This window comes from Ursus maritimus, unplaced genomic scaffold (genome assembly GCF_017311325.1).
Source record: "Ursus maritimus isolate PB19 unplaced genomic scaffold, ASM1731132v1 scaffold_6, whole genome shotgun sequence".
Taxonomy (NCBI): domain Eukaryota; kingdom Metazoa; phylum Chordata; class Mammalia; order Carnivora; family Ursidae; genus Ursus; species Ursus maritimus.
The window spans coordinates 39,096,565-39,122,565 of record NW_024426774.1 but is presented as its reverse complement, the minus strand read 5'-3'; the positions used below and the strand labels follow the sequence as shown (position 1 = coordinate 39,122,565).

General features: G+C 52.4%; 1 protein-coding gene across 5 annotated transcripts in view; it reads right to left on the bottom strand.

Annotated features, from left to right (window-relative positions):
- TRABD2A (TraB domain containing 2A) overlaps positions 1–26,001 on the bottom strand; it is a 47,690-nt gene that overhangs the window by 5,169 nt on the left and 16,520 nt on the right. For 2 of the 5 annotated variants that reach the window (XM_040623255.1, XM_040623256.1), the window contains exons 3-5: positions 8,159–8,305; positions 5,618–5,792; positions 1,848–1,938 (exon numbers count right to left, since the gene is read on the bottom strand). In XM_040623255.1, coding sequence (XP_040479189.1) covers positions 1,848–1,938; positions 5,618–5,792; positions 8,159–8,305 — 413 coding nt within the window. Of the gene's footprint in view, positions 1–837; positions 1,015–1,847; positions 1,939–5,617; positions 5,793–8,158; positions 8,306–26,001 lie in introns of those variants that run through there. The other 3 variants (XM_040623259.1, XR_005832866.1, XM_040623257.1) reach the window with 3 other exon arrangements.

Sequence of the window (26,001 nt, the reverse complement as noted above, 5' to 3'; positions counted from 1 at the left end):
GGGGGGGGCCAGGGGGCTGAGAAGGGACCAGGGGGCCCAGCCCACCCTGCTTTTCAGGAGCACACAGTCCAATAGGGGAGGAAAGACCCACAGTGCCCCCCAAACAAGCAGGGAACCACCAAGGGCTGGGTTCTCCATCGGGGCTGAAGGGGAACAGGAGGGAGAGAAAGAGCCACACTTGGGCCGTCAGCAGAGCTGGCTGAAGGAGAGGCAGGATTTTCCCTGGGGGGGTGGGGGTTGGACAGGCAGCGACCCTGAGGGGACGTTTTCTGATGCAAGAAGCAGACCTGTGCTGGAAAAACGGTAGAGTCTGGGTGCTGAGACATCAGCACGCAGAAACCGGACTTTGGGAAAGTACAGTAAGAAACCACTGAAGGTGGTTCCCCTCTGAGGAAGGGACACTTGCAAGATTCGTCCCACAGAAAGCAAAGAATGGACCAGAGAGCGAGAACCAGGGGAGGAGAGGAAGGACCCCGAGAAAGGTGGCCCGAGGTGTGACGAAGGTGAGGAATGAGGGGTCTCAGGGGGGGGCTTCTGTAGAGTGGCAGCGCTATCGAAGGACTGTTACTGCTGACGCGCTGGAGGCAGGTATGAAGGGAGGCCGGGTGAGGCGGGCCCAGCGTGTACCCACGATTGCCTGCTCCGAGGGAGACGGGCAGAATCCTGGCCCCGGGGGGGGGGGGGGGCACTGGACTGGGAGGGAGGACCCTCTGGAGTGAGGGGCTAGGGAGAGGCCCTGGCTTGAAACATGAGTTGAAGAGGGCCTTCTGGGGAGAGAGAGGGCACCTGGGGAAGGCAGCCATAAGCGGACACCACTGCTGACCCTCTCTCTACCACCTCGGCAGTAGGGGACCCACATTCTCCTCACCACCGCTGAGATCTCTGCCAGGAGGGGGCGCTGGTGACCGCGATCTGGAGGGAGTGGGGCGAGGACTGGAGTGTGCTGGGCGGAATTCCTATGTTGAAGCCTTGACAGCCAGTTCCTCAGAATGTGACGGTATTCATAGGCAGGGCCTTTAAAGAGGTGATTAAGTTAAAATGAAGCTGTCAGGGTGGGCCTGGATCCAATCTGACCGGTGTCCTCATAAGAAGAGGAAATTTAAACACAGAGACACGCTGTGACTGCGTGTGTGCACAGAAGGCCGCCGTCTGCAAGCCAGAGAGAGAGATCTCAGGGGAAACCAAACCTACAAGCACCTTGATTTTGGACTTCTGGCCTCCAGAACTGTAAGAAAATAAACTGGCATTATGTGATGGCAGCCCAAGCTGACTAGTACAGAAAGGGAAGGAAGGTTCCACAGGGCCATCAAAATGTGAAATGAACAGACAGACCGGGGGCGGGGGGGGGGGCAGCTCAGAGAAAGAGAAGGGGCTTGGCTCCTGCCCCTAAGATGGGTCTCACAGGCATGTTCCTGTTCATGTTCAGCCCCTCTGACCTGACATTATGACTGATTCCAGCATCTGCCTCCCTGAAACCTCCCAGATGCCCACTGGAAGGGCCCTGAGCATTAAGCCTAATCACCCCTCCTAGGGCCCCCAGCACCATGAAGCAGTCTTCCCTTCTTCTTCTTCTCTGCCCCAAGACTGCTGAGGAAAAGGCCAGTATGGCTTCTGTTGCCCAAAGTGCCTGGCCAGCCAACCCACGTCTGGCAGAGCCCCACGACAGGCTGCCAGCGGAGCCGGGTGCCAAGTGTCCACATAGCGGCCAGACTGGGAAGGTGGGAACAGCCATGCTGGGGGCCTCCAGAGCCCTTCCGGGGTGAGCCCACCCTGGTGCCCAGGCAGCCCCATGCGGGTCTCGGCCCCCTAGCTGCTCCCCAACCAGGATAGAAGCCCAGGAAGGTTACTTGTTGACGGGCCGTCCAGCAGGGACGTGCTCTACCTCATAGCCTTCGCGCCGCAGGACATCAAGCACCGTGTTGTTGCCCATGAAATGACCTGGGGGGAGGAAGAGGATCAGAACCATGGCAGCTCCCATGATTACTAAACATACCCCCAAACGCACACCCCAGATCAAAGAAATAACCCTGGTACGCTCCATCCCTTCTGCCCAACGCAGGAGAGCTCCAAAGACTTTCTGCCGTCAGGCAGGGAGGGATAGGCAGCATTTCAGAGATGACGCGAGGATCAGAAGGGCGCAGTGAGCTGCCCAGAGTCACACAGTAAGGGGACAGCATAGACACCAAGTCTCGACCTTCACCTCTGAATGCAGTGTTAACAGTCCTGACCACTCTCCTCATTTATACAAGCCAACCACCTCTGAGACCCGCGCCCCCTTCTGTCCGACACACAATGACAAATGCACCGTCAAAACCTCCGTTTAGCAGAAGCCACCATAGCTGGATACCTCAACCTGAATTTTATTTCACTTTTTCCCTTTTAATAAAAAAAACAACAAAGATCAAACAGATAAGCTTACAGTGACATCTTAAAATGAACATTTTAAAGGCCAAAAGTAGATCTTGGGGTTAACCTTCTTTCCTTTCAGGGTGTTCTCTTTTTTCTTTTTTTTTTTTTTTTTTTTTTTTGAAGGTGGCTCCATGCCCAGCATGGAGCCCAAAACAGGGCTCGAACTCGTGACCCTGAAATCAAGACCTGAGCTGAGATCAAGAATCAGATGCTTAACTGACTGTGCCACCCCAGGCGCCCCTCCTTTCAGGTTCTGATGCTCAAAACTAACACGATCCTCCAGGCTCACATGTCCCTCTCTGTGACAATGTATGGCACTTTAATGTCCTGAATGTCTCATTACATTGTAGCAGCCCATCATGCGATTGCACGGAACTTTAGAGGGATCGTTATTATCTCCACTTTAAATTAAACAGTTTCAGGACTTCACACGCTAAGCAGCAGCAGAGTCTGTGCAATCCTGACACCTCAATATTCAATAACCAGAGACGGGGACAGCAAATTAAGGTACATCCACGCTGCAGGACAGGCGACAAGCAATCTGTAGGTCTCTCCCGTGTCCTGTTCCCACATCTCTAGGAAGCAGGGTGAACCTGGATCAGCTTCTGGGAGCCTGGGGAGCCTGAGAGCGGTGCCTGTGGCAGGAGGTATTGGGCCCTACTACATTGCTGGGTTCAACTGTAGAGTCTATGACCCCAAGATCGATGAGGGGCAACCGGCTCGATGGAAGGGGCATTGGCAAGGCCCAGATTAGCCCCGGTGCAGAAGTGTAGTGAACTCCTGTACACGTTATGCCCGGGGCGCCTGCGTGGCTCAGTCAGTAAAGCATCCAACTCTTGGTTTTGGTTCATGATCTCAAGGGAGTCCGCTTGTCCCTCTCCCTCCCCCTCCCCTCCTCCCCTACCCCCATACATACATGCATACATAAAAGATTATGCCTAGATGGGGGGGGGCCTCCTGGGCTTGCAGAGTGCTGCTGTGACCCTCACTCCCCCAGCCACTACCAAGCCCACCCAGCAGGGAGTGATCACAAAAATAAAGTAGCTAACAGTCACCGAGCATTACAAGGTGCAGTGCTGTACACATCACCTGACCCCCACCCCCAACAACCCTATGAGGTAGGCATATTATTATCCCCATTTTACAGGTGAGGAAGAGGCACAGAAGATGAAGCAGATGGCATCTCGAACCCCAATGGTCTGGCTCCGGAGTCCACACTCTCAGCCAATTAGGAATAAAAACAATATTTGTCCAGTGAATGAACTGCCCCCATTTCCAATGCCTTCTCTTCACAGAATCAAGCTATTCTGTTTAACTCAGTTTTCCTCTACTCCAAGAGTAGAGTCCACACTCTCAGCCAATTAGGAATAAAAACAATATTTGTGAATGAACTGCCCCCATTTCCAATGCCTTCTCTTCACAGAATCAAGCTATTCTGTTTAACTCAGTTTTCCTCTACTCCAAGAGCAAGCTCCATTTCTCATCTCTAAATTTTATCTCCAGACCCCCATGGCAAAAGTTGCTGTTCGCTTTTAAACTCTGGAGTTTTTAGTTTTGGGTTATCCTCCCTCTGCAATTGAAAGTTTGCTAGCCACAGATTTTTTAAAAATTTTAAACCACTAGGGCTAAGTGTCAGGAGCAATTTCTGGGGTTCCCTCCAGTCCACACAACCTTCAGAAGGCAAGAGGAGAAATTGGATTCATGCAGTGGAGAAAGCAGCCCCGGGAAGAGAACTTGGCACTAGCGGCTACCCGGGGCACTCCCGACCCCCAAATGCCCAGCGGCTGCGAGGCGTCTCCCCTGCGCGGCCGCAGTGTGGTGAGCTGTGCCCGGAGAACGAGGCCGGCCCAGATGCTGCAGTCACACCTGGGCCATCTGCCCAGCACGGTCCCCATCTGGAGGGCCTGCCCCACGACGATCTGCCTCAGATCAGCCTGCCAGCCAACCTGCTGCCCAGCCTCACGCCACAGGGTAGGCCACTGTCATCTCAAAGCATCCGCCTTTCCCCCGGCACCCAGTGCCCCGCTATGCGCCGCTGGACGTCAGGAGTGGAAAGCAGCCGAGTCTGGCTTCTACACCTGTTGAGAGCACGCTGTGGTGCTTGTCCTTTAGTCTACTAATGTGGCGTATGACATTAATGGATTTTCAGATGTTGTGGAAACGGTCCTCCAAAATACATCTGCATCCTAATCCCTAGAACTGTGAATGTTATCTTATATGGGAAAGAAAAAAAAAGATTCTGCAGATGTAATAAAGCCACATCCTAGAGATGTGGGAACAGGACACGGGAGAGACCTACAGATGGCTTGTCGCCTGTCCCGATCTTGAGATCAGGTGATAATTATACGGGGCCTCTCACTGTGCCGCTCCGGTAGTGCTTCTCCCCAGACCCCCAATTTACTGGAGAGAAGAACTGAGGGAGGCGGCTTGCCCAAGTCTATGAGCTAGTAGAAGAATTGAAAGGAGAAAGCCGAGGCCAGCAAATGGTCTAGCAAATGTCTGAAACCAGTTCCATTTAAAAGCATAAAAAATAAATTAGTACTAAGTCTAACAAGTGACATGCAAGATGTACAATGAAAACGGAGGGGTTAAAGGGACTAACGAAGACCAAGTAGATGGAAAGACATCCCAAGGTCATGAACTGAAAGACTTGATAAATACTACACACTCCCCGGCCTCTGGCATTTCTGCCTTTAATTCTGGAGGGTGCGAAGCTGTGACAGAATCACTTAAGAAGAGGAGAGATGTTATTCCAAAAACCCCACAAAAGGAAATCATTTTCCCAGGCTGCTTCCCTGTACGCTGTTAGCAGTTGGCCACAGCTAATCTAAAGCCCCAGGCCGTCCACCTGGGAGGCTCACGGTCAGAGACGAGACAGAAGACATGACAAATTTTAGGGGAAGTTAAAAAAGTGAAAGAGGCCAGAAAGAAGTTGGGATTAAGTGCTGAGTTCAGGAGAGAGAGATACCTTCCCAGGTTTCAGGGGAGTGTGTCACAAGCACCATGGGGAGAGAGAGCTCTGGTGATGTCACAGGGACCAGCCTGCCCAGCGCAGTTCCAACCACGCTGGATACTCGGGCCGGAGCCACTTTGCGACACTTCGCAAGCTGCCACTCAGCCCCCCTCCCACCAGGCGCCCACCTCAGCACGCCCCTCGTGGAAGGAGCATCAGAGCCCAGCGTCCCAGCAGAGGTGACCTACGACTCACCAGCTCCAAAGGCAAAGAAAAAGCCTTTGTCGGGGAACTCTTCCAAAAGGGCCTTCACCCGCTTCCCCATTCTCTCATTCCGCTTGTAGAGAAGCTCCTGGCGGAAGTAGCTGTCGATCTCCTGGGCAGTGACACGCTCCTGAGGTGGCAGCGTGGCATTAATAAAATTGGGAACCTCCGCCAAAAGAAAGAGAGAAAAATTAGGGGCAACAGAGTTATGAACAAAGTTGCTTCATTTGAGCACCCAGCCACCCAGCCTAGAAGGTCAAGCTGCTGTCGGGGGAAGGGGGAAGACAGACACACGACTCCTGGGGTCTCCCGGCGGCTGCTTTTTCGAACTGGGATATCATTCTCTGTAACCCAAGTGCAAACATAGGAAATGAAGCGCCCTGAAGAACTCTCGGGCTATTTCCGACAGTGCTTCTGTTCTATGTAAATGCGCGTGCTTGGCGCCACGTGTTTGTGTACGGAGACCGTATCTTCACCTTAGCACATTCGGAGTTTGTACTTGTTGGACTCACACATGCTTTCTGTAGGAAAATAATTTTACATAAATACATAGTTTAGAATTAATAATTATGACTCTACTACCAAATACATGGAATGCCTATAACCATTCGACGGTGTTCCAAATTCCGTACATGTTCATTAAATTACTTCTCCAATTCCAAGTCTCCCTCTTGCTTTCTCCCGTGTTCTTTGCCCTCCTGGCCACCATTCACCTGGCTCTGGCACACACGTCAGCCAAGTGCAGTATTTACAGGGTGCCATTACACCGGAACTGTGACGGTCCGGCGTGGGGCTTGCAGCGCAGCGGCTGCAGGTGAGGTGACACACGAGCTGTCTCCCCACCCCATCTGGATCCCCTCCTCCTTGGTGAGTGCTCTCCCCTCTCCCCAGGGATTTAACAAGGTTAGCCATTTACAGGGTTTACTCAGTTACAAAACAGGATATCTACTCGGGCTGCTTCTCCCACTTGCAGTAGCCACTCGAAAACCTTCTGAAAGTCCTCAGTCTGTAACGTAACCATCAAGTCCCATTTCGCCGACAACAGAGCCCCTTTCACTATTTCCTTGAAATGATACTCTTTCATTTTCAAATCCAAAGCCTTCATCTTCTCCTATACAGTCTTTTTAACAATCATGTCGTTTATGTACAATCCTTCTGTCCATTTCCCCAAGTCCCTTCTCTTCAGCACAGCACCTTCTTTCTACCAGTCCCTCCCCACAGGCAGCCCAGGGTGTGCAGGGCAGCCTCCCACCGCCATCCTGCTCTCCCTCCAAATGCCAAACGTGCCCTACGACCTGCACCCCACCACCTGACCAGCCGGGGCCACCTGGCCCCTCGGCAGGCACATCCCCAATCCCCCACACCACCGGTGGGGGCGCTGTGAGCAGGACAGGTATGAAGGAGCCACAGGAAAGGGATGCGTAAGGCACCTATCTCTGACTGCCCCCCCAGCCTCCCCATTTGCCCATATAACTTCCAAATCCCCTGTCCACATTAGCTTGTCCTTCCAGTGCAGATTTGAATGTCCCAACTGACCTTGACTTTTCTCCCCACTCCCCCCGCACCCACCGGGAGTGCCCACAAGAACTGTCCTCACCATAACTTCTACTCTTCCTTCTTTAGTGTATTCCTTGTTTCCCTTCCCCTTGCTTGCTTTGCCTGGGTTTTACTTCCTCCAGCTCTAGACTCTGCGGAGAGCTCATTATACCTTTTGACACTTGGGCTGATGCTGGATCCAGCCTCTCTTGTCCGTCTCCCCAGGCTGCCATTCCTTGTTCACCTCTTATATTCCCTCACATTTCCTTACGACAGGGTCCCCAGATCTAGCAGACCCCCAGCATCACTCACACCCTCCTCCTGTGTGAAGACGCTGGTGCTGGAGACAACACATGCCCCATCTCAGAAGCTCAGCCGGCACTTGCCACCGCCACACGGTCTTCGTGGGGGGAGGGGAGGAAGCCATGGTTTTGTCCCCTGGGAAGCTTGTTGATAAAAGAGTAACAAATATCCCTGCAGGGAGGCTGCACTCCTCTGAGCGTCCTTCCCCTTGACAGCCCACAGGTAAAACCTGTCCCAGGGGCCACTCACTGCACCAGCTCGGCCATGGACACATCCCAACCCATCGTGCTCGCGTGCTCCTAGAAGCCACTGCTAAGCTGCAGTTGACGTTCTGTTCCATCATTTTGCAGAAGTGCTGCCTAAGCCGGCCAGGGGGCTTTCGCACTTGGACCCCTCCCCTGCTCCGGAGGCCGCCCTCGGCCATGAGGCCTGCCGCTGGATCCCTTGAAGCTTCATCCTTTGCCTGGGATCCGAGAATTAACTCTCATCAACGCCCCTCCGTTCGCCCGTGTCATAAAGAACGCCGCTGTTAGCTGCAGCGTCTCCTTCAACATCTAAACCTGCCCAATTTTATTTTTGGAGCCCTTGATGACCTCGATCCTTTGTACACAGAAGGTCCAGGTGTCAGCCTATAATGTCTTTATTCCGGTGTTTAAATGCACGCTGAGCTGGGCAGAGGACAAGGGCCCTCACCTGGGAGCTGTCATGGCTGAAGATGACGGAGCTGAGGTCCCCACAGTTATAGTGTTTGATGAGATCCTCCGTCGTGTAGGGGATCTGAAGGCGGCCTGCTCGAAGGCTCTCCTGCTGCAGGAGGGTCTGGTTCAAAGCAAAGATGACCTAAGGGGAGAAAACACAGGGCCCTTTTAGGTTCACCGACACAGCAATCATTAGCGGCCATCTTATTTCTTTTGTCCGAGGTTGGCAATGGCCTCACCTCTGGGTTTGTTGTGTAAGGACATGGACACTGCTGTTAAAAACGGGAACACAAATCCCTGGGTGGTGTTCAAAGAAAAGGAGGACAGTCCTGCCCAAGTTGGCCCCTTGTGGGTCACCCTGGAGAAAGCGCCTTACGATGGACACAGACCACCTGGAGCTGTCCCATGAGAGTTGCCAGGAGGTGAAGGGACCAGAGCATGGCTTGAGACGAACAGCTGAAGAAGCTGGGGAGGAAAGGCGGGAGCAGCTGGGGACACACAGACAGGCACATACCGATGCCAGCTTCACTTACACGAAGGGCTGGACAGGAAAATATACACACATCCACGAGTCTGTTCTAACCTTCAGTGTGGCGTTTGCTGCCTAATGGATTCACTGGGCCCGTGGGACGTTAATAGAAGTTACGGTTAGTAGAAGTTATGGAAAAGGAGGAAACAAGGCCTACACAAAATCAAACAGTTTTATCTATACAAGTTTCTCAGAGTCTCTGATACACTAACGTGAGCTGCGGCTCTTCCCAAAGGGAGAGTGTGCCAGGTTTCCCAAGCTTATTTGAGGCACACATCACAAGAGAAGGGTGCACAGACATATCCTTTGGGAAAATCCAGCCTCAAAGAATTTTACAAAACAGTGGATTCTCCACAGCGCTGGAGAGCTGGGGCGGGGTGGTGGGATTCTGGCACCAGGTGGGACTGGGGCTGGCCACCCTCCAGGAGGTTCCTGACAACATTGCAGATGCCCTGGCACTTTCTCTCTTGCTCTCCCCAGGTGCGGATGCAGACATATCACCTTTGACAGTTGCCCTTCCACGTGCTGCCCCAGTAATCGGTATACAGATACTGCCTGGCTGGAATGTTCCCTCCCCATTAGCTGAAAAGCACACAGGGTCCATCTGAGCACTCTGTGAGGTCTTCAGCAGGAAGTTTTCAAGTCTCTGGAGACAACATATTACATGTCTCAAGTCAGCAAATGACCCTACGCAGCCCCCACCCCCTTACTTTCTCCTGTCACACATCCTCCTCATTCTGAGGGCAGAGAGGCAGGGGGGCTTGTTGACTTGCTTCCCACAGGCCATGGAGGCACACGTTTGCTGTATGCTCTCCTCCCATGGCCCTGTCTCCCTTGGTCACTCTGATAATGGCCGGCCCTGGCCTGAGGCCTTAACCAAAGGCGGTGGGGGCAGGTCTCTCTGTAAAATCCCCTCCTCTCCTCTCAAAACATCCCTCTTCCTCTCTGTCAGGCCTGGACCTTCTGGGCCATGCCCTGTCCCCACCCCTCCACTGATGACATGAGCTGACAGACAGGTACACCAAGGTGCATGTCCACAAATTACGGTCTAAGTGAGGAAACTCAGGCTTCCACAGAGAGGAGCCTCTGCGTTCTAAAGCCACACAATCGGGACCCCACCACCACCACCACTGAGTACAGCTAAATGCCTTCTTTGGATTAGCTGGAGGAACAGATCTTTGGAGAGGAGGGGGAGAGGCAGAATGAAGCCCCTCTCAGGTCTGCCGGGCCCAGGCCAAGGTCTCACACATTCTCTCTCAGTGTCTCATCCAAACCAAGTTCTCAAGCTCTGCTTGGCTCACAAAAGCGTGCTGATGGACTCTGCTCGCCTCCCGAAGCCATTCGGGACAAGCCCAGGTATCACTTGCTGGCAGACCTTCCACCAAGAGTTTCCATTGACTTTGAAATGCTTTTCTGAAGGTGCTCTTGGTATTCTGAGAAGACTGAGCCACCCGTCCTACTGGACAGGCCGATCTGCAAAATGGAGAAGACGGCGTGGCCTGCCTGGCAGGTTAAATCTGACGTTTGTTTATTCAGTCCCTTCTTGATGTGGTCAAATGTCATTTACCCTAAAGACATTTCACCTGCCCAACAGGCTTCCAAAGCCTCGCTGGGATGTTTTTCTTTGCTTCTTACGTTTACTTTTGATGATCAAGCTCCATGCGACTGGGAGCAGGGCCCTGAGGCATGGCTGGGGGGGCCTTCTTTGGGCCAAACCCGGGGGGCCTTCTGTGTCTGCCTCCGCGGCTGTAGGAGGTACCTACCCCCTGGTCCTCTGCAGCAAGTCTCGAGGCCCCGGAGCAGGCGTCAGGGAGCACAAGACAGAGACACAAAAACAATACACAGCCCCAGACTCGGCCAGCTGAAACCATGGAGGTCCAGACCCAGCTTCCTCAGAGACCTGCTGGGGCACCTCGAAAGGCCCCACGGCCTGACAGGATTCATGATTGTTGGTCACTCTTAGGCAATTCACTCGCCTTGCTGTGCCTGGCCAAGTCTGAGCCAGTCTGACAAATCTGGGGTGTCAGGAAGTGACTCACAGCTTGGCAAATTCCTCAGAAACAACTGTGTTCGGTTACGTTGAGCACAGGGGCCTGTCCCAGGAAGTTGATCCTGATGGAGCGTTGTCATTGACCTAGCCTCCCGGCGTTGCAGGATTTCATCTGGCGCTATTCCTGGGCAGCCAGAAAGCCCACATACAGCGGCAGCCTGTCCAACTGAGAGCCCAGGCAGGCGACCAGGGAGGGAAGGCAGGGCAAAGGAGTCAATCCCTTTCTTTGGAGACTCTGCTGACATTTTCTCACATGTTGTCTTAGTTTCCTGGGGCTGCCATAACAAAGGACCACACCCTGGGCAGCTTAAACAACAGAAATGTATTGTCTCACAGTTCTGGAGACCAGAGTCCAGAATCAAGGTGCTGGCAGGGCCATGCTCCCTTTGAAGGATTTAGGGAAGGATCTGGTCCAGGTCTGTCTCCTAGCTTCCGGTCGTTCCTTGGCTTGTGGCTGCATAACTCCAATCTCCACATGGCACACACCCCATGTATGTCTGCGTCCAAAGTTCTTCTTTGTGTAAGGACACGGTCATGCTGGATTAGTGCCCACCCCCAATGACCTCATCTTAAATCATCTATAAAGACCGATTTCCAAATAAGGTCACATTCTCAGGTCCTGAGGGTTAGGACTTCAATGTAAGGATTTGGAGACACAAGTCAAAACATGTCAGTCTCAGTTTACTTCTTTTTTTAATAGTTCATATGAATATGGTAAAAATTTCAAACAGCATGAAGGAAAAGAGCTCCCTTCTATTCCTGTACCCTAATCCCCCTCCCTAAAAACAATCACTGCGGCCAGTGTCTTGTGTATCTTTCCAGGGACAGTCTCGGTGTGTAAAAGCCAACAGATAGGCAAATGACACATGATAGAGAAACGTAGGGATATCTCCTCCGCTCTTCTGTTTGTGCTCCTTTGGCCTTGAAACACTCAAATAAATGCCTTTCCATGGACGAATACTGAAGCTATCCATTATGACGTAAGACAAACAACCCTGGGCTAGAAAGCCAGGGTTTGGCAAACAGGCTTATCCTCCATGGTTTCTGAAGTCCATGCAGCCTGAGACGTAACCTTATCCTTAAGATAACATTACTGACTAGAGCAAATCACAAAAAAGGAAAAGGGAAATTTCTGACTGCAAGAAGGGACAAAATGAAGGTTTCCTCCAGCCTTTCCAGGGAGAAAGCAGGCTGGATGCAGAGGCCCCCAGGGCACCCCAGAGGTGTCCCCACTGCTCCCGATCCAAAGCTGTCCTAGTGTGGCAGGATCGTCGAGCACAACGGCCAAGAAGGAACTCTTGAGATGCTGCACAGTGCGACTTAGGACGTGTATTTAAGAAGCATGGGGACGGGACCCGCGGGCACAGGGAGCTGCTCTTCCGCTGTAGGAAGCTGGTGGTTATATGCTTAGTGCCCGGGGAGCAAGGAGACGTGCAGGGAGTATGAGATCATAAATGTCTTCTTCGAACTTATACTCCTAAGACTACTTCCGCAGGATTTCTCTGGTGCCTATCATTCAGTTCGACATTAACTACCAGTGAGATTTACAGGCAGTCACGAGACCCTTTATGAATGTAGCAACCAGCACGTACTTGATCCTTACTGAAAGTATGCAGGCTGGGACGCCTGGGTGGCTCCGTCCGTTAAGCATCTGCCCTCGGCTGGGATCATGATCCCGGGGTCCTGGGATCAAGCCCTGTGTCAGGCTCCTTGCTCAGCGGGGAGCCTGCCGCTCCCCCTGCTCATACTCTTTCTGACCAAACAAATAAAATCTTAAAAAAAAACAACAACTATGCAGGCTATAGGCCAGCCTTCTGGGCTAAAAATGAAAATGTTTTTGCTTCCCTTATCACCAGGACCTCTGCTCTAGGCTCAGGCTGACCCAGGCAGGCCCCAAGGAGAAATCCGGGCAGAATTCCACAGGTGAAGATTTCAGACAATCCTACAAGGACTCAGGTTCATTTCTCCGAGATCTCAGATAAGCCTTCTCCCCCAGTTACTCCGATGGCTTGGTTTTCCCAGGAACCTTCTAAGCCAGTGTTTTCCAAACCACAGATTGCAACTCACTATCCGCCGCTTCATTGTTGACATGAAACTTGGCAGGCTCCACCCATTGCTCTGGAGCTTGCTTATTTCTTTTAATCCTGGGTAACCGTCCGTACGTGCATCCAGGGCTGCTCCGTGCATCCTAACAGCCGCACATAGACCGCCACGAGCGCGTGCAACCGCCCCTTACGAACCGCCACCTACGTTCACCCGCGGACGACTCCCTGTGCCGGCAGGGCTGGGAGTCACCGACGGAATTAAGTCAGGGTTAGAGCTTCAGGAACCTGAAGAAACGAATCTTTGAAATGTGAACCGTCTCCAGGGAGCCGCTGGTGGGCGCTGCCCTGAAGTCAACTCCTGGCTCCGCTCTCGGACCCTCTGCACAGTTTCTGGAGTCTGACTCCTACCCCCACCAGGAAGGATGTGGGCTGGGGGACCGGCAAGCTTCTGAAATGGCATTGCTTCTACAGTCTTTTCACGCAAACAAAACTCTCTGTGGCCGAACCTAGAAACCACCACCTGAAACGTCATTTCAGGAGAAATCCACGTTCTAAATTCTCAAGTCCGGCTTTTGGGGTGCACAGGAAGTACCAAGAATTATGCCTCCTGTATCGTGACTATCTTGCCAAGCTACCTGGGCTGATGCAGAACAACAAATTCTCTTAAAAATTCCCGGGCGGCAGATACCTTACTTAGATCCTGGTCACTCGCGGTCTATCTTTTCACCTGAGGACCAAGCAAGAGGCACCAGGAAGAGGACAAGAGGCGGAGGTGGTAGAATACTAGACCTCTGAGCACCCGGAGGGGGTCAGCTAAGTCATTAGCATGATGTGCTGACATTATAATTATAATAATAATAACAGCAGCAGCTCCTCCCCACCCCCCACAGCTCCGGGAAGTGGAGCTGCATTTGGGGAAGATTTGGTGCGGTCCTGAAGGGGTGCCCGTTGGAAGTGGGACAGAACAAAAGGTTGTGTGATGGCAACAGGTCACAGAGGGCAGTTGAGGATACATGAACACCCAGTGGGAGTCTAGGCGGAGGTGGAAACTCCAGAGAGAGACGGGCCATCACAGTCCCTACCTGGCCCCTGCCATTAAAAACAGGCGGTGCCAAGAGCAGCCAGTCTGTGTTAGAGCATCACCCGGCCCACGGCAGCCACACTGTGGGTGAGCTCAGCACCTCGCGGGGGCGCTGCAGCAGCCAGAATACAGGAGAGCATGTGTTCAAGGACGCACCGCTGCCTGAGAGCAACGTAAGAGACGGACCGATGTGCACAAACACATCCCAAATGGTGACCATGGGCGTGGCACCCATCAGCCCACCCTCCACGACCTAGCACCACGCTGCTGGCCTGACCAGCCACAGACCATGAAAAGCATGCTACACGTGTCACCAGGGGCCAAAGGAACCAAAGGCCCCAGAGACCTTAGAGCTAAGTAGCCTACTTCCCTTGAATCCTGCCAAGATTTCTGTCCTTAACCACATGAAACAGCAGCTATGCGTGAAGCTTGCAACTGACCAATCCTGCTATCTTCAGGGACGCAGGACTTCTTACCTGTTGGGAAAAACTCGTTTATGTCCTGAGGCTACCCATGGAGGCTCCTGGCAGAACTCAGGCCAATGCAGCTGGGGATACAATGGACATGCCCCGATCTACGACAGAGGACAAGCAGAGCCCTGTGGCTGGTCTCTGCAAACACATAAGGAGACGGGCTCAGTGTGCTTCGGAACGGGTCCTGCAAAACCTTTGTTGTTCTCTGAGGCTCACATTTGGAACGGTTCAGGGCCAAATAAGCCACCACTGGGGGACTTGCCACCTTGGAGAGGTTCCCAGTGCTTCTCCAGGGTATACCAAGCTCTTCTTTTTGAACGCTTGCTATCTCAAGTCAGGTGCTCTGTTCTACTGTGGGACATTTTTAACTATTAGAAAGTCCTTTCTTCTTTTTGAGCTCCCTGTCTCTCTGTGATTGCCGTGTAGTCATTATTGTATATATCAATACAATGTGTGTTTCCATACATGCACAGTCTGTTAGCAGCCATCCACACAGAAAACATGTGTGTCCTCCTTCTAGGAACCTCTCCTATAGAAATGCTGGCACACGTGTGCGATAGAAGTGTGGCAGATGTTCCCCGGGGAGCTGTAATACTGCTCTCCATGGCACTGCGACTGTTCAATTAAAATTGGAATGTCCATAGAGAGGGGATTCCTACATTAAAGGGGAGACTGCACGTAATGACCTCAAATGCTCTTCCACTTGGAAGCATTTGATATGCTCCATTTCAGAGAGGGAGGGGAGCAGACCCTTCTGGTCTCACATTCTGCCTTCTCGGCCTCCACCATTTCTCCTCCCCTCGGCACAGGCCGCAGGGCTCCAGGGAGAAAGGAATGAGGTCAGGCGCCCATTAGGAGCCTCCACACGGTCCCTGTGGTGTCTGAGCCACCTCCTCTGCTCGAGCTGAGGCGAGGGAATCCAATGTACCCCCAACAAGCCTCTGTTCGTGGAAGGGCCAGTGTACCCACCCCGAGCATACGTTCTTCTGCAGTCACGGGGCCTACAGGCCCTGGCAAAGGGGCAACAACAGGGGCGGCGGCAGCGTGGGCGGCCACAGGACCGCAGCAAGAGCTGTGAGTGTGGCAGCAACCAAATCTGTAAGCCCGGGACAGACGAATGGAGTGATGACAGCAACAGCCAGCAAGGTCCAGGAGGAAGCACAGCCAGCACAACCAAGGGGGGGGCGGGCAGCATGGCCTCAGAGAGTCCGAACAGGATGGACGAGGGTAGTGCAAGCTCGTCCTAGGAGGCTGCTTGCGGCACATCACCAGGAGTCAGTCCCTCCCCAGAGGGCTGCAGGAGTGTGGCAACTGCAAAGACAACCAGTAAGCCCAACGTAGAAAAAGCTAAACGTCCAGTGATCATCTCACTTGGGCGGAGTGAAGGCTCCATGTGGGAACGGTATGGAAGCCAGAGTCGCCCGGGCCAGTGCCGAAGCCCAGAAAGAAAGAAGGAAAACAGAGGCTAGATCTCCTGGTAGAAGGAGTTCCCATCACCACATAACAAGTGGAAGTCCCCACAGGTCAGGCAAGACAAGTCAATCCAAAGAACATCTCCTTAACCAGCCACAGAGGCAGCAGAGGGGGTAAACAGAGGATGTTATGGGTTGACTTTTCTCCCCCCAAAAGATATGTTCGTCCTAATCCCCATTACCTGTGAACATGACCTTTTGGAAATAGGGTCTTTGCAGATGTAATCAGGCTAGGATGAGGTCGTTAGGGTGGGCCCTAATCCATCAAGACTGGTATCCTTACCAGAAGGGGAAATGTGGACAGACAGAAACGCACAGAGGGAAGGTACTGGAAAGTCACATGGTGAAAAGACAGTGGTGTGATGACGACACAGGTGTAGATTGGAGGGATGCATCCACAAGCCAAGAAAGGCCAAAACTGCCAGCAGCTACTAGAAGCTGGAGGAGGCAGGGGAGGACTCTCTTCTAGGCCCTTCAGAGGGAGTGCAGCCCTGCCGACACCTTGACTTGGGACTTCTAGCCTCCAGAACTAGGAGAGAATACATTTCTGGTGTTTTCAGCCACCAGTCTGTGGGACTTTGTTAGCCCTAGGAAACGAATGCAGGGGCAACAGACCCAGCTCCTGCCCTCACCACAGCCTGACCAGGAAGGCTCTAGGGCATCTCACAAACAGGAGGAGCCAATCTATGGCTAGGTCAGGTTCTGCAGGTGAGAGAACCAGCTGCATCGGCTCTCAAAGAATTTGAAGAAGCCAGTCCTACAGTCCTACTATAAAAACAGTGGTCTCCTCTCTTGGTAAAAGGAAATACTGTGTCTAAGACTGTGCTGGGGAGCGGCAAGGGGGTCCTCGGGGAGCTAGCAGAAGGTGGCAAGTGGCTGGAGATCACAGGTACCTAATCCCTGAGACCAAGGAGACAGTGGACCTTTGAAGCCGATTAAAGAGGAATCAGAGCAGGAAGACCGAGCCTCATAGAAGTGTCCCTAGACAGCCATCCCAGCTTTCCTTACCACAGTTTAATTAAATAGAAAGGAAAACCGTAGCACATGGGGATGAAACTCTCACATGCGTGTTCTAGGAGACTACTATGACAATGTTTATAGCAAAATTATTTGAAACAGCAAAACCCTGGAAACAGTCCACCAAGAAGAGAACTAAAAACTGTGGTAGATGCCACACAACAGTGAAAATCAACAGTGGCCACACACATTAGCGTGGATGAATGTCGCACGGTCTGGGTTACCCAGCAAGACACAGAAGAAAGTATATGGTAGAGTTCCATTCATAGAATAAGTCGAAAACAAGACCAAACACCATATTGTTTAAAATACATATTTGATAAAACTGTAAAGAAAAATGGTGACTTCAGGTAAGGAATGGGGAGTTTATATGGAGCAATTACAGGGACAGTGGGAATCAGGATGAACAGAGCCTAAGTTGGTTTAAATCATAAGGAAACAGACTCTCACACAGCGGAAAGCCAAAAGCAGAGGAGCGTAGTAAGGGCAGGGCTCCCCTGGTCTATGCACCTGCTTATTTCTGGACCACCCTCGTAACTAGGAAACTCAAATCGAGCCACGGCAAACAAGCACCTCTACTCTAACCTCTCCTCTCTTCCATCTATGTGAGCCACCTTAGGACACGTGCTCACACCTACACCAATCGGAGAAGCCAGAAGAATTCTGCGTGCTGGTTGGCTTGAAACCAGGATCCTGAGCTGATCACTGACAAGGTCGGCTCCCGAACCAATCACTCCAAGATGGACACTTGTGGGAAAGGCAAGTGAAGTGGCAAATGACTGAGTTCAGAAAAAAAATTCAACCCCCCGTGCCGTCCTGGTGTCTCCTGCTAGGGTGAAAAGAATGCCTAGGAATAAAATGGGGCAAGAGGAACCAAGGTTGTAAAGATGTGTCAACAGGGACGGGGTGTAAGAGCGGACTGAGTAGGTACAAAGAAGCCCAACCACTTAGGGTGGCAGGAGCAAAGGCAACCGCGAGCTTCTATCGAATGTCCGTTATGCACTGGGTCCTCTACAGAGGTTCTCTCGTTCATTCCTCACTACAATCCTATGACGTCTGTTTCATCAACCCCATTAACAGATGAGAAAACAGACTCAGAAAGGTTCAGTATCTTGCCCCAAGTCAAAAAGAAAAGAAAGAGGAGGAAGTCAGGATTCAAACTCAGTCCATGGCCCCCTAAGTTCATGCTCTTTCCAGTGAGAAGCTGGGTAGAAGAACAGCAGGAGAGGCAGCAAGAGCAGCCTTGACCTCTCCAAGGCGTCTAAAACCGACTTCTTCCAAGGCAAGGCCCAGCTGCTTCGGACCCACGCCCCTCTAAGCAAGGACAGGCAGTATACCTACTTCTCCTGGATAACCTATCCTGGTTATAACAGCACCGGGCAGGTAAAGATTCAGAGACAGCCTCAAAGTCACTCTGTGTGTCTATTAACAAATGCCCCTCACCCAGAGACTACTGTGTCAGGTCAATCCTCTTATTTCAGACTCTCTGTCCTGCTAGGCAGATAAGAGATGCCAAAATCACCATGCTCCCTCCTCTCCCACTCCCTACCCAAACCATAGCCCCTGAAGGGACAGCCCTACTTAAGGCATGCCTGTCCACTCCCTCTCAAGCCATGCCCATGACAACTAGGCGGACGTCCCGTCCATGACACAGTACCATCAGGCTTATGGCCAAGGAGTACATCTGCCACCCCACAGAACAGACTCAAAAATCATCCGCAAGCAGGGCGCCTGGGTGGCACAGCGGTTAAGCGTCTGCCTTCGGCTCAGGGCGTGATCCCGGTGTTGTGGGATCGAGCCCCACATCAGGCTCCTCCGCTATGAGCCTGCTTCTTCCTCTCCCACTCCCCCTGCTTGTGTTCCCTCTCTCACTGGCTGTCTCTATCTCTGTCGAATAAATAAATAAAATCTTTTAAAAAAAAATCATCCACAAGCAGAAAATCTCTAGGCCAAATGCCAAGGGCTTTGTTTTCAGTATTGGTTAAGACTTCAAGGAGGATAAGAGACAGGAAGAAAGGAAGAACTATTGGAAATTACTACAATTAGCACAGAGTTTTTGACAGCACAGAGACTTAGAGGGACTTTCTTTTCCCCTCTGGAGACAGAGTGAGCCGGATGGATGTCCGCTCTCACATTAGTGCTTGCCTTATACTGCCTTTTTAAAAAAGTATCAGTCCACCCCAAAACATGTCTTATTAGCTGAATACTCTTCTCCATCCCTCCAATGACACATACTCACCCCATCTGCACTGTCTTCGGGATAGTAACAGGCTTACTCCCGGACAGTTTACTCCAGTGTTCAAATGCCACCCTTCCTTCTTGCTATCCGCCCCCACCCCGTCCCGCTCCCCCCACCCATGTCTCCCCTTCCGCTCTCCCCTTGCCTCCCTATAGCCCTTCTCTCTCCCTCTCTTTCTGGGCGGTGGAAAGAATCAATTAAGCTCCCTGTCCAACATTTGCAGCATGCTTCTTTCTCTTTCCTGAGACTTCTTCAGCTGTGGGGAGACCGAGGTCCCAGTTGGGGCATTGTTGCGGGAGCCCATGGGCTGAAGGAGCGAGCAAGGGGGTCCGAGTCCGGCAGATGCCTTTTTTGTCAAAGACAAAGGCCCCCCATCGAGCCTCTCCACTTTCCAGCACTTTCATCCCCTTCAGATCAAAGGGCTGCTCTGCATATGAAAGGCGCCGCCCATTCTGCGGCTCCCATTAGCCCCGCACCACCCCACCAGCCTCCCAGCGCCCTGAACAAAGGGGCTCGCATCTGTTCAGGCGCAGACCTCACCTTCTGGGGCGGTGGGTTGTTGTGTCTTTTTTCTTAGTTCACTTTAGAGAGCCATTCGGCCCCCTGAAGTATAGTTGGAGAGCAGTAGGGGAAGGTCTTCCTTGTCCTCAGAACATTCCTCCCCAATATTGTTTCAAGCCTCCCTTGAGGATTTCTGGTCCTTGCCTCTCCCATCTCACCTGGGTATCCAGGCAGTGGGGATGTCCTTCTCAAGCTCATTTATTTTCTCCCTCCCAGCCACTCTGTAAAACCCCTCCTCCTTCTGTACCTAACAGGGGACCATTCCCATGGAGTAGTCTAGACTGGCCCCTCAAAGCAAGATGGCGAGAAATCCTGCTCCTTTTCTTGTCATGTTAATACATACTGCCTGACATGGGAGATAAAGCTTCCACACACTTCTTTGGACACTGAGCTCTGTTTTCCTGGGGTGGGGGAGGGAGGTGAGGATAAAGCACTCCTAAGAACTTGGACCTGAGCTCTTTGCAGCAAAAGGACTCAAGGATGAGGATGAGAGAAACTGGTCTTCTGTAACATTCCAACCTGAAGAAGTGTCTTCTGGTAAATGACGCTGGCTCCTGAAGAGCAGGAGAGAACATGGAGAGACCTGGCAGAACGCACCAGGCCGACCAGGCCTTCCCTCTTCTCTGCCTGCCACCCCCTCAACACCCTCCACGCCTCTCCTCTCCTTCTTTCCTTGGTCAGGCCTCCTGACCACTCTCTCTCCCTTCCACCCAGTCCGCATCCTGCCCCTGACGTCAGATGGGCCTCCTGTCGCAAACTGAACTGTGACACCCACCCACCCCCAAATTCACACGATGAAGCCCTAATCCCCAATGTGACTGTATTTGGAGATAGGGCCTCTAAGGAGGTATTAGGGTTAAATGAGGTCATAAGGGTAGGGCTCTGATCCGATAGGACTGCAGTCCTTATAAGAAGAGGAAGAGACACCAGAGGAACCCCCCCCACCGCCCCCCCCACACACACACACAGAGGAAAGGGCCCGTGAGGACACAGTAGAAGGCGACCATCTGCAAGCTGAGAGAGCCTCCACCAGAAACCCACCTGCCAGCACCCGGAGTTTGTACTCTGACCCTCTAGAACAAATTTCTGCTGCTTACACTCCCCCGTCTGTGCTATTCTGGGATGGCAGCCCGAACAACTAAGACACCTCCTTCCCCTAAATCCCACACAATGCTGCGGTAACCCTGAGAACAAATACCGAGCTCTCATCTCCAAGGCCTGGTGCAACTTACCACCTCCGCTAAGCTTGCGAGGCTCTCAGCCCCTCCCCAGAAATCTCCGTTCTTTTAACTTCTGGGGCGCTGAAAGGTAACTTTCCTTTACATTTTTTAAAGTTCTGACAAGACAGACAAGCTTTAAGAACAACAGACGCTGAAGAATCATGGGAAGAACCAAATTAAAAGCACAATAAAGCTAAATGCACCCCCTTAGCCACACTCGGAACTGTTACTGGGCCTAATCAGGCCTAAGTGGTAAGCAGTTCGTCTAAATGGCTACACACTACATGACGACAAACTCTAGTCCACAGAGAGCCCAGCGCCCAGTCTTGCGGTGTCTCCCCCTTGCTGGCCCCGGGCCTGGACTAACACGGCGGAAGCTCTTAGCGAAGAGGCTAACTCCAGCAGCCTGCCGTAGGGACCGGCCCGCACTCGGCTGCCAGACGCACTGACCTGCAACACTGCTCTCTCGGAGCTCCCACTTCTCCCGAAAACCGCTCGGTGTGCACGGAGACTTCCCAGCCTCCCACTCAAACCCTCTCCAGCATCGCCCTCCATCCCGCCCTACGCAAGCGCTCACGGAGCCCGCCCAGCCTGCCACCGTTTGGCCAGCACAGCATGCTTGTCCCCGGGTTTGCCTGCACTGTTGGCGCATGGAAATACCTCCCTCGCTTTCCTCTGCCTGTCTCAATCCCAGACTCCCCTTGAAAATCCAGCTCAATATTAAAGTAGACTCGGGGGGGGGGTTGCCTGGGGGACTCAGTCACTTGAGCATCTGACTCTTGGTTTCGGCTCAGGTCATGATTTCGGGGTCATGATCTCGGGATCATGGGATCGACTGCGATGGGCTCCCCGCTCAGCCCAGAGCCTGTTTGAGACTGTCTCTCCCTCCCTCCAAGGTCCTTGTCAGCCCCTCCTTTTGGGCTGCTGTTCTGGCCCTCCCCTTTCCACCTCACACATTCTTCACCTCTCCCAACCCTCCCCCTCTCCTTTCTCTGCTCTGTGGTGGGAGTGACAGTTCAGAATATAGGTATTCTTGCCTCAAAGGTAGAAAAGAGAAACAGAGGACAAGGAGAGAGAGAAGGAAATAAGCAGAAGAAGGGAGGATCTGTAAATGGATCCTGGTAGCACGAGTTTTCTTCTTGCCTTTCTGGTCTGTTCCTAGGAGGTGAAGTGGAAAGGCCAGACATAAAGGACTGTATTAGTTTGCCGGGGCTGCTATGACAGAGCACCCCAGACTGGGTGACTTAAACACAAATGTATTTTCACAGAAATGTATTTTCTCTCAATTCTAGAGGCCGGAAGTCAGAGATCACAGTGTCGGTGGGGTTCATGTCTCCTTAGGCCTCTCTCCATGGCTTGCAGACGCTGTCTTCTTCTTGTGTCTTCACATGGTCCTCACTCTGTGTGTGTCTGTGTCCTAATGTCTTCTTACAAGGACACTGGTCATACTGAGTGAGAGCCCACCCTGGTGATCTCATTTTAACTTAATTACCTCTCTAAAGACCTTATCTCCAAATACAGTCACATTCTGAGGTACTTGGGGTTAGGGCTTCAAAATATGAATTTGGGGGGGACACAATTTGGTCCATAATAGGGACCCAAGGTAGAGCTGCAGAATTTGGGCAAGGTGACAAGAATAGGAGTCCAAAAGGAGTTGCTGACAAGGACCTTGGAAGGTCGAATCCAGGAAGGGAGATGGGAGCAGCAGGGGAATGGAGAGAGGGTGGGGAAGGGCACAGCCAGCTATCAGGCCCCTGATTTTGGCTTCAGTCACAGATTGTCTCAAATGTCTACAAACATGTTCCCTCTGCCCAGCATCCCAGAATCACTTCTGGGCCTGGGCTGGGTCTACAATATCAGCGGTCTCATCAGATGGTGTCCAGTCTTTGACCATGACCACTGCAAATGCAAACATGGCTGCCTGGTCCCGGGCAAACTGGGGGCCCCACTGAAGCCCCAGACAGCACAGAGCATCCCAGAGCTGTTACCTCCCTGAGAAGTCAGTCAGCAACACCCCACGAGGATATTCTCTTCAGTGATAAGCAAATTCACCTACCCAATGTAACCGCTGAGAGCAGAGGCCCACCTGAAATGGAGTCAGGGAACCCAGGGAGGCAACCCCTCAGATCTCTCATGCTGTCATCCACATTTTATGATTCCACAGCCTTTGCTGAGACTGGCACCACAGCCCCCCTCACTGCCTTTGCAGGCCTGAATGACCACGAGAGGAAAGGAAGGGCCTTGTGGAAGAGTGCGGGGAGGAAGGGCAGCACAAACTGTGTCAGGAGGGATAGTGGAGAAGCAGGGAAGTGCCATAATGCCCAAGGTGTGACATTATACAATGCCACCAACGTCCCCCTCCAGAGTCCCGGGGCAGCCTCGCTCCATCACTGGGCCACAGAGTACCTCATCCTGCTGGGACTTTGGCTCCTTGCAGGGCCCCAGGGAACAGGTGGTCCAGTCCCACCCAGCTCCTTCCCCCATCTCCTCCAAGCAAGGCAGACTCCGCCTCCCCCACCCCTGCTTGGGAGGTGGGCCGTGGAGAGGACACTCTCCCGTCCCCTCCTAAAGAGATACGCTGGGAGTTATTCCTAGAGTCTAGCGGTGTCCTGGAGCTGATCCACCATGGAAGAACTGGCTGCTGGGGTGTCAAAGGAGCGCCCCGCTCCCAGCCTCGTCCACCAGGTAGGAGGCAGGGACATGGAGCAGAAATGAGACCTCGTCATCCCTTGAAGTGCTTCTCTTATGACCCCAAAGGGAGCACAGTGGGGTCAGATCCAGCTGAGGTCAGAACGCCAGCAGCACGTGTGGCGTCCATGCAAGTGTACAAAAATACCTACTTTTTTTTAAGTTCACTTTGGACTTTAGAGAGGCAGCCAGAGCCAGGAGATGGCAGGATCACCACCAGCTTTGTCTTTGAGTCCCTAAAATAAGAAACAGAGTGCCAAGTCCATGCTGAGTGCTGAAGAAATGTGTCCCAAATAAAGACCAGCCACTAAAAAAAAAGACCAAGACTCAAATCCTGAGCAGGCCTGTTCCCAGGTAGAAACACGGAGCTCAAGTCTGCGTCTAGAAGCTCGTGAAAATCACAGCCAGCCCTCAGGTACACAGTTGATTCAATTTTCCACTTCTGGTCCAAAAATAAGAAAGTAAAGGGAAGTCCAAGGTGAAGAAATGCCGTGGAAGTCCTCCCCGGGTGGGCTTACGGTCCAGCCTGGACCGTCCCATGTCTGAAGCCAGCGTCCTTCACAGTGGCTGTGCTGATGCTCTGTGTGCCAGCAGGCCCAAGGCTGATTCGGGGGCGCGATGTCACAGCAGTTCACCCCGCCATGCATAAGAACACAAAAATATCACAGAACAGTGGTGGGGAAGAATGTAAAAAAGCTTAAGAGTGAAGTAAAAGAGAAAAGAGTGCACATACTACGTATTTTAACATGCTGGCCTTAACACGGTTAGAAAGGCTGTATTCAACTCCCTTAAGCAGTGAGCCCACACTCACATTGTGCCCCATTTCAGCCAAGTTATCGGCAAGCTCACTGTCTCCCACGGGCCTCACTGACACGTTCCGTGGCGGCCCACCCGTTATCCTAGAACCAGTCGTGAGCGCTTCCCGTGCGCCAGGCACTGCGCTAGGAGCAGGGGTGCGAGGGCCAAGAGAGCGTGGCCCAGACTTCAAGAAGCCCGCACCTTCGAGAGAAGCAGTCGTCAGGGCTCCAGCAGAGGCTTCCACAGGGACGCTAAGAACAGTGGACGGTCCACTCTGGCCTTGGGAATTCTTCACAGAGGAAATCATGCGTAAGCTTAATCAGCCAGCCTGAGCAACAGCAGGGGGAAGGGTTCCCCGCGGGAGGGACGGCACAGCTCACATGCCTCGAAGAGGTCACTATTGAGAGTGTGTTCGCAAACAAATCTATCCATATTTTAGAAACCAGTTCCCTTTCAGAGAGCTTATATACTTTTTAAGATTTTATTAATTTGAGAGAGAGAGAGAGAGAGAGAACATGCATGCACACGAGTGGGGGGAGGTGCAGAGGGAGAACCAGACTCCTGGCTGAGCGGGAGCCCGACGTGGGGCTCAATGCCAGGACCCTGAGATCCTGGCCTGAGCCAAAAGCAGACCCTTAACCAACTGAGCCACCAGGCACCCCAAGAGCTCATATATTTTTTTCTAGGCCTTTATTTTAAGCCAAACCTACCCAGGAAAAATAAAACGTCAAGATCTCCATCTTTAAGCGCATTCCATTTCCATTATGGAAGATGTAAAGAAGTCACCCATCAGTATCATGATCGATTTCAAAAATGAGATGATCTGCTTTTACTGGGATTTATGACTAGGGAGCAGGAACTCCCTCAGCAAGTCCGACCTGTGAATCTGGCAGGTGGCAGCACTCCGAAGCCAAACTGGACTAGAAAACCGGAGTCTATGGCCATTCCACCCTAAAGTCGCCGGGTCTCGGCTGATCTCAGAAGCTAAACAGAGTTGGGCTTGGGATTTTAAGATGGGAGAAAACAGGAGACCAGAGAGCCCGGGCCAGCCCTGCTTGGTCTCACCGTGACCCCCAAGCCATTCGCCAGGTTTATTCCATTAGGAAACTGACCCCAGTGGGGCCTCTGCTCACTGACCCCCCAGCACTCTTGCCGCGGCCTCTGGGAACAGAGTGGAGAGGCCTGCAAAGTGCAAAACAAGGCACCTCATGCTTTCCTAGGATTGGACTATCCTGGGCCTGGAGGGTCCACACCCTCCTAAGAATCTGACCCTAAGTACTCAGGAGGCTTTCTCAGACCAGCCAGCACCTCCCCAGCTCATGCTTCTCCTACACCTATCCGGCCCTTAACAGCCAGAGATGGAGACACACGGACGGCATCTTTCTAGGAATCTGCCCCACCTGGACCAGAGCCCCATCCTAGAGCCAGTGGCTTCTTCTATTCGGGAACTGATCCATCTAAAGAGAATTTGCTCCAAAGAAGAAAAATCCCCATCTCCCCAACACCCCAAGACTGTGACTCAAGACATGTACTTTTCCATGAGACTCGGGAGGTATGTCCCCTGGGCCCAAACCATTGTTTTAAGGTTTCACTTTGTGAAAAACAAAAAATGGCTTTTCAGCAGAGAGAATGAGTTGTTGGAGTCCTAGGGCAGAGGGCAAGAAC